Below are 12,873 nucleotides of genomic sequence, written 5' to 3'. Positions count from 1 at the left end.
ATTTCACATGTTCATCAAATGGCTAAATGTAATCTGTGCTGTATCATTACCCAAAGAGAAATCACATGTGTGTTTGAAAACTGAAATGTTAAAGGTTTTGAGGAAGGACATAATTTTGTGTTTCAGATCCTAGGTGTTTGCAAACAGGCAGTGAACCAAGTGGCACCAACATTTGAGATCTGCCTTGCCAGGCTGCATGAGGAAGTGAGGAAAATTATTCATTAAAATCTGTGCTATGCTACAAGGGATGGCAACGGGCCAGCCCTCTAGCGCCCAGCACCTAACCTGGTCAGCCAAAGGTAAAGATTAGTAAACTACACTTGTAGAATGGTGATTACGACGTACTAGGAACTATAGAGTGTTTTCACATATGGAATATCAGCTCCATTTCACTGAGGAGGATATTCAGACTCAGAGATTAATTTGGCCAAGGTCACACAGCTAGTAAATGGTCAGGCCAGGACTTAAACATAGGTCTTCAGACTTGCAGGCCACTGCTTAGCACTACAGTGTGCTGAAGTAAGAAGATTATTCAAATGGTGACACAGCTATAGTGACTGAACTCTCCTAACTGTTCAGCGCTGTACTGAGCTGCATGCACCCTTTAGGACCCAGGAATGGACGGGAGAAGCTTCTCATTGAAATAGGGAAAGATACACGTCATTCTTTTTTTTTTTAATGGTGATGAAATTTCTTTTTTTTTATATTAAAGTGTATTGGGGTGACAGTTACACAGTTACATGGGTTAGTAAAGTTACATAGATTTCAGTACAATTCTGTATTCCATCATCTATAAATCCCATTGTGTGCTCACCACCCAGAATCAGTTCTCCTTCCATCACCATATATTTGATCCCCTTTACCCTCATCTACCACTCCCCACCCCCCTTACCCTCCGGTCAGATGTCATTCAATGATAGCACCCTCCAAAATAATATAAATTATTTACATACTAGTCCACCCAATTAAGGGCAATTCAGGAAGCTTTGGGCAAGTAAATAATTCCCTATTTTTAGTACACTTTTTTTTTTTTTACATTTTTTCAGTCATCATTTTAAGTTACACATCACATATTTTTCAGTGCAGTTTTTACATTATTTTAAATTATGTTAGCAATATTTGGATAATTTTGAATTTTTTAAGTTACTTTTTAGCACACTTTAAGGCTTAAAGTAATGTGTATAATCAACAGGCACTATGAATCATAATGGAAGGCAAGTGAGTGATCTTACAGCTATAACAAGACAGAATGATGCTTTAAGAAAACTGCCTTTTGGTGGAATAATGACCACAGTTGGTATATGATTGGTGTAAGTGCACCTCCATCTATTGAGTTCAATAAACAACTTACCTTAGACGACACTATTCTGTTATCACAAAATCTTGGTGCAATGTAAGTTTCGGTTGCTGAAACTGGATGATTGCCAAGAATCACTGTGCGTGTACCAACTCGTTTTTCTTCTGCGGCACACTGACCAAGAGAAAGAGAAAAAAGAGTCAGGTTTTCATCACATTTCTTTTCCATGCTTCTGCAAAGTGGTAGGGAGAGGAGAAAACCTTGTTTGGAAAGTCAAACTCCACTAAGCTCTTAGTTGCTGATTTAGTAAAAGTGTTGTTTGAGCCAACTGTTTTGAGGCCAACCCTGCAATTCTAAAATGTATCCTAGAGAAATAATATTTTTATTGCCATTCGTTTTTCCTTCACCCACAGAATCTCAACGATCACCATCACAGCAACACACTAACTTAGGAAAGGTCAGACCGGAAACGTTTAATTTTTATACAACGGGTCATGACAACCCTGTCTGGAGCAGACTGCAGAAAACATTATGCAAATTCCTTCTAAACACAAAACAGTTACTTATAAGTATACAGAAATAGAATGGCTACCTCTACTAATGGAATTGAATAACTATTTCTACAAAGAAAAGTGGTAAACTCTTTGGCTTTACAGGAAAGACATTCTTTTGTGATCTCTCAGAGCCTGTTGTCAAAAAGAGCCATTTCACACAATATGTCTCTAACGTTCCTTTTACATTTTTAAAAAGTAGATTTGCTGAATCTGGAAGTTCCAAGGTTGAGCTCCATTTTACCTCACCTTTTAATTCCACTGAGGCTTCACTGTTTTGTTTCCTTAAATCAGGATAATACACTTTCTTATATAAATTTAGGACCGTCTCCTTTGATGATACTATATTACCATGTTTGAGATGACCATATATTTAAGGTTAAAGGAAGTATGATAGAAACCAATATCCACTTATATATTTCTATTATGATTTTTAAAAAGATAATCCCTCAACCTAAAATGTTTCAGAAGTATATAGCCACAAAGACTTTCCTTCCTTTCAAAGGTCAAAGATGTAAGTCTCTACCCCAAAATAATCATTTTAAACAAAACTACTTAGAGCTTGCAAAGTTCTCCAAATGTCTGTCTTTGGATGTATTCTAATTTGAATTTTTGCTCCTTATAGATATTACAGGAGAAAAGATTTTTTAGTTTGAAAATAAAAATCACCTCAAAGCATAGACAGATAAGACCTCTTGCCTCACCATTTATTTAAGCTTATTAAATTATTATTTAACGGGGTTATTTCCTTCAAAATCTGTAGGGAATCAAAGGAAAAGTAACTGGGATAAATTGAAGCAGGAGAGAGATTGAGACTATATATAAAGGGTAACTTCTGGAAATCTACCCTGGCATGAGGCTAAGGGAACTTGTGGAAATCTGTCCATGGCAATCTGTCAAAAGTCAGTAAGCATCAGTGCTGGACAGCTTAGCTATTTACCTGCCTGCACAAAGACAGGGCACGAGAACAACTGGTTGTACAAGGTCCTTCTCGTGCTAAGAGTCAGTGATTTGCAGGTCAATCTTCAAACAGTTCCTGGAAACCAGTGAAGAATACCTTGCCCAGAACGGTAGCTATATACATTTTGATTCAGGAACTGACTTTGTTTGCAACTGTAAATACAGGCTCTTTACTGATAAGAGCACTCAATTTTTCATACTCCGTTTGGCAAAATGTAAACTGAAAGTGAATACACCTGCTAAAAGTATCGTTTATTCTGCTTCACACCTATCCTCACCTTCTGTTGCAAATTACCATCTCACTGTAGTCTCTACGACAGACTTGAACCTTATAATGTACCAACGCGAATTACAGAAAGTGTCAAGTCCATATACACACACCGCAATTTACAACCTTTAATTTAATATTCATATGGTTATTTCGTTTTTTCACACAAGCAAGAAGTGGCATAGGGAAAATAAGGAAAAGCTACCTTTTATGCCAGTTCTCAGATCATTCTGCAAATGGAAAGGGGGAAGAGTAAAAGGGAAAGAGGTAGAGGGTCAGTGAATGTTTTCTGTACGTTTCCTGCACCGCTGACACAGACTGTTCCCCTCAGTTAACAATGGTCACTGATGAACTTAAAACAAAAATGAACTAGTACTTCCCCAATTCTGAACTGTCTTCAGCTTTCTTCTCTGGCAGGTAACAGCATTCCAGAGAACAAGAGGAAGGAACAAGCATAACACACTTTTTCAGGCACGATGATTTGATGACCTCCCTACATGAAATAGCATGTACAGTTTTCCTAAGTGCTGCCCCATACATTAACTCGGGGATCTCTTTCGAATAGGCCTAAGTGATCTCTAGCTCCACAAAACTGAAGAAAATGGGTTAAAATTGATGTGCAGGTGGTGGGGGAGGTCCTGGCAGTGACCATCATTAGGTGACGAAACGAGAGCGTAGCATGTTTACTCCAGAGGAGTTTTCGTAAAAGGGTAATCTCCTTGGCCCACACAGGTTTGGCGTAGGAGCTACCTGGGGGCTGGGAGTGGGGTGGGGTGAAACAAGTAACTTTCCCATGCCGCTTTCACTCCAAAATCTGATGAACCTCCAATTTTTGGTGGAACTCGGCTCTAACTGTTTAACGTTGTCTGGTCCACATATACATGTATTTGCCGAACTTGTGTAAATTCACTGTAATTTTCCACTTGCTGCCAATGTACTGTTAAAACAGTGGTTTCAATTCCTGTGATTTTGAATAATGCAGGTGCCTTTGCTAAGGCAGAGAAACTCCAAGCTGGAATCAGAAAAAAATTTCCCATTTGGACGGCACACAATGTAGTCTGGAGTGGGAGTGTATGATTCCTGCTCCCCTACAATGAATTTTAATTCATTAAGCGTCCATCCTATGCTGATCTGCTTCCCACCCAAATGTCCCTAAGAACATTTGAAAAAATTGAAATATGCTGGCACCAATTCTATTTTAATGACACATCATACACTACAACACAAAGTATAAAGAATATTAAAAAGTATATTTAGAACATGAATTAATAGGGAAAGCAATTTAATTTTCTTCCTCAAGACAAAAATCACCCTTTTGTACTCTTGATCTATACAAGTTTTAAAAAAGCAACTAGTTTATACCAGAACATAGACTCTCAGTAAAAATCAGAGTAAAATATTACTGTTACTCAACTAGCACCATCTCAAAATCCTGTGCCTTTGCTAGTAATAAAACAGAAAAAGCTGCTAGATGTATAATTTGTTTCTTGACTGCCTCTAGACCAGTGACTCAATTCAGAACTAAGGGAAAGTAGAGACCTCAATACAAGACTGTCCCTATAGGGCGGATGGGTGGCTCAGTTGGTTAGAACGTGAGCTCTGGGCAACAGGGCTGCCGGTTCGGTTCCCACATGGGCCAGTGGGCTGCGTCCCCCGCAACTAGAACGAAGACGCTGAGCTGTCACTGAGTTCCCGGGGCTGCCGGATGGCTCAGTTGGTTGGAGCTCTCAACCACAAGGTTTGCCAGTTTGACTCCCGCAAGGGATGGTGGGCTGTGCCCGCCACAACTAAGATTGAACAACGGTATCTGGACTAGGAGCTGAGCTGTGCCCTCCACAACTAAGATTGAAGGACAACGACTTGACTTGGAGCTGATGGGTCCTGGGAAAAACACACTGTTCCCCAATAAAGTCTTGTTCCCTTTCCCCAATAAAATTAAAAAACAACAACAAAAGACTGTCACTATAAAGCTGGCATAGGATCTGAAACAGAGCTCACCTCTCCATCCTTTTCAGGTGTTCGGCAGACTTAAATTTATCAATCGGTGGTTCTTAATTCTGGCCACACATTGAGTTTTAACATAATACCAAGGCCTGCATCTTTTATTTACTATTTAATTTAATGTTTCTAGAAGCTCCCCAGGTGACAATTTTAATTTGCAGCCAGGGCTGAGAAAACTGCTACAGAACCTCTCTCTCTGAACTAGTGATTGCCTTTAACTAACATCCTACAAGTTTTTAGTATACCAGCCATAATCCTGCGCTTTTTAAGTAAAATAATTTCAGCAATTTGCTTATCAAAGAATAAAAATACAAATCACCCTCACCTAGTGCCCCTCCTATCATTTTAAGATGCTCACAAAAATGAGATTCTCCTTCAATACTTATTTCGCATGTGGTTCATTTACCATTGATTATTTAGATCATTAACAAAATTTACAGTCCCGATGTAATGCAAAGCAACTTGCCTTATCAACCAATCACTGATGTCATCCTGAGCAAACACAGCATTATTTTTATTGTTCGCCAGTCTGTTCTTTGAGAGTTACTAAAGCAAATATATTTGCTAAAAAATGAACAAAAAAATCCCTATTAAAAATCTGAAAACTTGGCCGTAATTTAAAACTGTTCTCTGCACCCCAGCCTTAAGGATATTTTCTTCTCTGAAGCACTAATACTTTTGAACAGCATAATCAGTTGTAAAAAGTACAAATGAACTCAAAATGGAAAGAAAGCACATTTCATGGAACTTTCAGCCATCTGTTACAATACTCCCCAAAGCCAGCATTTTTGTACTAGGTTTGGAGGGACGGGGTGCAGGAGGAGAACACTACAATGCCGGGGAACATTTCCAGTGTATTAAGCTTCTTGGTTAAAATTGCTAAAATGTATTCAGTGGTCAAATTGTTGGAGTTTCCAAGCCCACTCCAGTATAACAAGCCAAGAAGAATCATCTTGATGTGTAATTTATACTCATAAGTCAAAAACGAGCTTTAAAAATCATACTTTTCAGAGTTTGCTTTTGCGGCATCTTCTTAAGTGATTAAGCTGTCTCTCCCTCCTTTGTCAGAGATAGTGAAGCAAGATCAAGACATGACATTTTGTCTTCTTGCCTTTAAAGGTTAATTTGGTCATATTAACTGAAACTCAAACACCTGATCAAAAGACAACTGAATATTCAAAGTACATCCCCAGACACAAAGATTGTCTTTAATTAGGCATTACTCCATGATGGCACATTTACTTGAATAGAAACTGCTATAGGAAATAGATTAATCCCGCAAAATACAAACATCTAAATCAGCAAGCGCAATGCTCAGAAAGGAGTGACCGTGAGGATTTAGATAAGAAAGAAAGCCTTGTTCGGAACCTCAGAGTTAGACTTTCATTATCTAAATGTGATCTACCGAGCAGCTTCATTTCACCAGGAACGATGAATTCTAAGTGTTTCCAATCTGATCCCTCTCCCACTATGCCCTCACCTCAAGGACCTCAGCTACAGAAATGTGGCTCTAAAGATGAAAAATACAGCTCTCTTACAGAATGGCTAACAGAGTCGATGGGTCAAAAATGCTGTAAGCATTTACTGATTCAAGATTCTAACAGGAATTTTTTTTTTCAGTGATTCAGAGATTCTTCCATTCACAGAAAGTAACCTGAGACTCTAAAAGTTCAGGCTGGGGCTCAGCAACTCCACTTTCTTGGTTAACAGTACTTCTAACCTAGCCTGCTAATATGCACACACTTAACTAGAGATGAACCGAGCACACAAGTCTACAAGTCCTCAGAAGTTATTTTTAATTTTCACTACCCGTATCTACACATCACCTTGCATTCCAAACACTTGAAGATTTTAAAAATCTAAATTGAGAGGTACGTAACTTCTAAGGATAGGAACAACAGTGGGACCGGTTGACAATCCAGCTAAGTATTTCCTATAGTCCTCAGGAAACGGGATAAACACACACACACACACACACACACACACACAAATAGAACGCAAGTATAAAGGCCCCAGGACCTCAAAGCCCAACCTGCCTGAAAAGAGAAGAGAATAAAACAGTGATCACACACCTCAAAGGAAGGAGGGAAAGATGGGGCTATCTGCATACCGACATGCAAAAATTTGCTAACACAATGGCACCTAAATGACAGCGAGAACGCTGCAGATTATCAAGGAACTTGTACTAACTAACCCCTCTGATCTTTGCAGTTTCCCGGAATTTGGGAAGACAGCCAATTATGGCTTGCAAGTTTGTGTATGTCAAGGGAGGCAGCAAAGGAAGCCCTAGAAGACTGGTCTGTTCCTTAAGACTTCGAAGGCAGCAAGCCGTCAGGTGGCCTGACCTCCATTACTGCATTTGACAACTTCTCCAAAGACTTGATGTGCCTTTGTAACTCTTGATTTTAAAGTAGCATTATTTTAAAATATTCGTATCTTATACCACATAGTATTTTCTCATCTTATAAAGTTCTTTTCTAACCCACGACTACAATCAATGGGCCATGATAAGAAGTGGGGCTAAAAATCACTCTTTTGAAGAAAGTTGAATTGAACTTTGGTTCTAGGCAGGTCAACAGTGTAAAAGGAAAAGATATAATCTAGGTATTCGCTATGACACACGGAGTCCCCCCACCGTGACACTGAAGCTTCAAAAATGTGTGCCAATATATGTATATATGGTATAAGCAGATGGCTTTCGTGGTAAAGTCCATTAGGGCTGGAAGATATTCCTCACTTTTTAGAGATTGCATAGGTAAGAGAGTATAATCTCAGCAGCCAAACAGTATTACCTCCCAATGCAAGGAAAAGAACCAGTGGATATCAGGATGAAAATTGCCTTTACCAATATCACTACATAGAAGAGACAAATTCCCACCCAAAAATCATTTTCTAGGTCACCAGAGAAGAATTTTTTAAAAACATTTTTTTAACTTAAAAAAAAAATTATTTAAGTGTGTTTTTCCAGGACCCATCAGCTCCAAGGGGCCCATGTGAGGATCGAACCGGCAACCTTGTTGTTAAGAGCACCGCACTCTAACCAGCTGAGCTAACTGGCCACCCCACCAGAGAAGAATTTTTATTACAGTGTAAGAGAGAAACTCTGGCTAGAGCAAAAAATATATATATTGTGAAAGAGGTGTTTGATATCCCCAAAAGGGTTTTATCTGCCATTTCAGTGACAGCACCATTATTATAAAAGTGATGCAAGTTTCCTAGAAAGGTCTGGCAGTTCAACTACATGCTGGAGCGTGTCCGGTGACACCAATGAATGCACCGCCCTCCCCCCCGGATATTATTAAATATCACACAGAAAGAAAACTACCTAGAAACAAATGTCCCAGCTGTAAATGCAATTAGTTTAAGCAGCACTTCCAGGTTATACCCGGTAAATTTTTTAACACCCCTAATGAAAGAGGTAGGTAAAAACCAAGTTTCCATTGTGGAGCGGACGAATTGAATAAGCAAAGAAAACACGGGGGAGGGGCTCTGAGCTGTGACTCTCAAAAGGAAGTCTCACAAAAGGAAGCCACTTCTTCAGTGAAGCATTTTGAGCCTTCCATTCAACCTCGGTATGGTGGCCAACTTCTCAGCTCAAATGACAATAACTTAAAGAAATGTCTATTCTTGAAAAAAAGCGTCCTCCCTACAGGTAAAGGCTTTTAAGGGCACCGTTTGGAGGGAACAAGAGAAGCAATAAAAGACACGGCCCTGGGAAATATTATTGTTCCGTACGGCTTAGTTGAGGGCCAATTTCCTTAACAGTAAAATAAGGTGATGTCCTGAAAAGACTGCTTACAGTAGGACTGACAAAACTCCCAGGTATCGGGCCGGCCCTGTGGCTCAGGCGGTTAGAGCTCCATGCTCCTAACTCCGAAGGCTGCCAGTTCGATTCCCACATGGGCCAGTGGGCTCTCAACCACAAGGTGACCAGTTCAATTCCTCGAGTCCCGTAAGGGATGGTGGGCTGCGCCCCCTGCAACTAGCAACGACAACTGGACCTGGAGCTCAGCTGTGCCCTCCACAACTAAGATTGAAAGGACAACAACTTGACTTGGAAAAAAGTCCTGGAAGTACACACTGTTCCCCAATAAAGTCCTGTTCCCCGTCCCCAATAAAATCTTAAAAAAACAAACAAAAAACAAAACAAACAAACAAAAACCAACTCCCAGGTATCACTTTAAGGGCTCTCTAAAGGCTATTCACGTGAGAAGAGGATGAGGTTTCCAGATATTAACCAACTATATGAATATTAAAACTCCAGGAACTGGGCCAGCACAGAATTAGGCAATATAATTCAGATGTAAATGTTTTTATTTAAAGCAAGAAAGTTTCTGGCTCTACATAAGAGCTAGAACAGGCAATTCCGCTGCCACCCCTGGGTACAAAGTGGCAGGGTGAATTATGGCCCATGGGCACAGAGTGCCTGGTGTTGGAAACACCATTCCTCGGTGTGGCCAGCGCGGATGACAGGTGGCATGTTTGACTGCCTGTGAAGGCCACTCAATGAGTCCCCCAGAGGCTGTTGTCTATAATACAGGCCCATCAGCCCTTCGGAACAGGGGATCTGACATCGAGGGAGTGAAATTAGGAATTTGTTTCTCCCTTTGTGGCAGAGCACATGGCCATGTGGGAACTGCACTGGAATTACTGACATTGGATCCGAATTCTTCCTTCTCTCTGCCCAAAGCTTTGTATTCAAAGCTGCTGCACACTAGAAAGACTGGGTGCTGCTGTAAATTGAACAGGTGGTCTGTTTGTACTTATTCCTATAAAACCTGCTTAAGAGAGACATTAGACATTAGCAATATGTGTGAAGTAGAACATATAACTTTCAGTATATTGAAGCATAGACGGAAGAGCATGTCAAATGAATATCGGATTTATTTATGGCTTCATGGCATTATGCATGGCTTGTGTATAATAAAAACTGCGAGTGCTGCCAAGTAGGAATGCCACAGTGAGACGGACTGGCAAGAACATCAGCATACAGCATCCAGTGTTTCCCAAACTGCATTCCATGCACCAAGCTAATAAGGAGGCTCCTTAAAGAAGGGGAAGGCTGCTCCTATAACCCCTCCTCCTGGTTATTCACAACTCATAGTCATACAAGATAAGCTCTCAAAAGTCTTCAAATAAAGAAAACTCTTTATCATTGGGTAAGTCAGCATTTGCCATAAAACTCTCCCCCCAACCCCCGGGAAGATCCAGTGACATCATGTTCGCCACAATACACTCTGGACACTGCTACTCTAATATATTTCTTACCTTATCACAATCAGCTAGCTATACTGGCAAAGCATTCAAGGATAGGAGGTGAGATAATTGTTAAATTTGTGACAATTTCTCTCCCGGCATGCCAAAAATAGATAAGGAAAAGTAAGCGTTTGGCCGGGATCCCAGATGGGTGCTCTTGCTTCTAAGGCTTAATTATGAGAGGCAAGAAACAAGGAGATCTTGGTTCCAATGCCTTCTACCCATTGGTCGGTATGTGTCTTGAGGGAAGTAATGTAGTGATTTCTTCATAGGTAACTCGAGGAGAGCTTAACTAAATAGTCTCATCAAGAGGATGCAAAGAAATTGGGGCCAGAATCTTCTACTTGCAATACAATTTGAAATGCGATTTGGGATGTTATCATTTGCCACATTTTTCTGCCTGGATCCAACAAAACACAAAACTTTCCAAGGGTGAGGAAGAGATGTTTGGGATAAAGAATAATTTAAAAACCAATACACAATGACAAGAAAATGTATTCAGGATGACATGTATTCAAAGTAGAGAAGGAGGGAGAAATAAAGGAAACATGAAAAGTCACAAAGACCAGGGCAAGGCTCGTGCGCCTTCGTGGAGCTAACTCTGGTACACTATAAGGTACACTGGCTCTTTCAGGCTTGAATTCTTTCACTGTGTTGATTTCATTTTTCTTCCCCAAACTGTGTCAGAAATCCACAAAAAACAAAAAAGTTGATATTTTGACTAATTTATGTATTTAATAATAACAATTTGGGCTGCTTTGTATAGTAAACATTATTTTTATGTATAAAAATTTCCTATTGCTATTCATTCTTGAAAAACACAAAAATATAGAAAAATGTACATCTGCTTTCCTAAACTTCCTTTCTGGAAGCTTCCATCTGCAGTGGATGGAAATATTCATTCAGATATATCCGACTGTCGCGACAAAATGGTTAAGGATGCCCACTTAAAGCACCCCAGTGTTGGGGTGGCCGGTTAGCTCAGTGGGTTAGAGCACGGTGCTCTTAACAACAAGGTCGCTGGTTCGATCCCCACATGGGCCACTGTGAGCTGCGCCCTCCACAACTAGACTGAAACAACTACTTGACTTGGAGCTGATGGGTCCTGGAAAAACACACTAAAAATAAAAGCTAAAAAATAATTTTAAAGCACCACAGTGTTCATTTATTTAATGTTAACCTTTAGATGTGAGAAAAAAAATGAATGCTTTCTCAAATGCGCCTGTTATCCAAGGGAAATAGTTTATTCCTCTGATAAAATAGAATGAAATTTATGCCCTGGCACTCAAGGTACCAACAATTTCAAGTTGAAACTGTTAGGATTAACTACCATAAGGGCAATTAAAAAAATAATGAACCGCATAGAGATACTGTTTTTACCTGTACAAACGATTTTTGCTATAAAATGAAACACACACAAATAAAACCACTTGCAAGAATTATTAGAGCATACACATTCAAACTGTACTTTTCAAAAACAAACGTTACTTACACTAAAATTCCTATCACCCCCCAAACAAACAATTCTTTTTAACCAAAAAGTACAAACAGTAGTTCGAGTTTCTATTCAAGTATATGCTTGAAAATAGCAATTGGTTATTTCCAGAGCACACATAGGGGGTGTATCTAGAACAATTTTAAGAATTTACAGCTGGCATTAAAAATACCTGGCAAGCTTCGAACAGGAAAAATGCTTTCAGCTAAACCATGAAGCGCAGTGGTTGTAGCATTAAGCCACTGTTGCTCAGTGGCGCACAAGCAGATAATTTACGACCAGTAGTTGATAAGTGTTCGCAAAGACTCAAGTCTTCTGATTGCAATGCATTTCACTCTACTTCACATTAGAAAAGGCATGTGTGTATGCAGATGTGTTAATACATTTCTAAGTCCATTCTTACTCTACTTGGTAAACTCACATATGATCTAAAACCTTTCAAACGTTGATAAACAGAAAATATTGAAGGACAGCATTAGCTAAGGGTGGAAAATGGCACACTCCAGCATAATACAGACGGTCCTCAAAGGCTGGAAATTTAGATATCAGATTAGTCCTTTCGACCTCATCTTCAATCCTAAAATTGGTGGGTTAGAGGAAAAGATGGGGTTATCCTAATGGTTACAAGCCTTTCTTGGAAGGCAATGTACCAGAATGATGTTAAGTACAGATTTCATGGATTTAGAATCCAATTCAGTCCAATGTGCCTTTGAGCTTCACTACAGTTTTTCATAATGTTGAGCAACAATGTGATGAGACAGCAAAGCATGAAATATTCACTGCAAATAAGGGGAGGGTCGTTCATGCATTTTAAAGGTAACATCCTTCTAGGATGGCTAAACGTTTTAAAAGCAATGGAAAATAAAAAGTGTTGGTGGGGGCACCTTGTGAAGAAATTGCTGGTAGGAATGTAAAACAGTCCAGCCTCTGTGGAAAACAGTTTGGTGGATCATCAAAAAGCTAAACAAAGAATTCCCACATGAGCCAGCAATTTTACTCCTACACACATACTCAGAAGAACTGAAAACAGATGTCCAAAAACAAA

At 39.6% G+C, this 12,873-nt stretch overlaps 1 protein-coding gene across 6 annotated transcripts in view; it reads right to left on the bottom strand.

Annotated features, from left to right (window-relative positions):
- The window catches only part of ATP11C (ATPase phospholipid transporting 11C), a 159,330-nt gene that overhangs the window by 90,494 nt on the left and 55,963 nt on the right, over positions 1-12,873 (bottom strand). For all 6 annotated transcript variants that reach the window (XM_033109351.1, XM_033109342.1, XM_033109360.1 and 3 more), the window contains one exon: positions 1,352-1,471. In XM_033109351.1, coding sequence (XP_032965242.1) covers positions 1,352-1,471 — 120 coding nt within the window. The remainder of the gene's footprint in view (positions 1-1,351; positions 1,472-12,873) is intronic.

This window comes from Rhinolophus ferrumequinum, chromosome X (genome assembly GCF_004115265.2).
Source record: "Rhinolophus ferrumequinum isolate MPI-CBG mRhiFer1 chromosome X, mRhiFer1_v1.p, whole genome shotgun sequence".
NCBI classification, from domain to species: domain Eukaryota; kingdom Metazoa; phylum Chordata; class Mammalia; order Chiroptera; family Rhinolophidae; genus Rhinolophus; species Rhinolophus ferrumequinum.
This window is presented reverse-complemented; position numbering and strand designations above follow the sequence as displayed.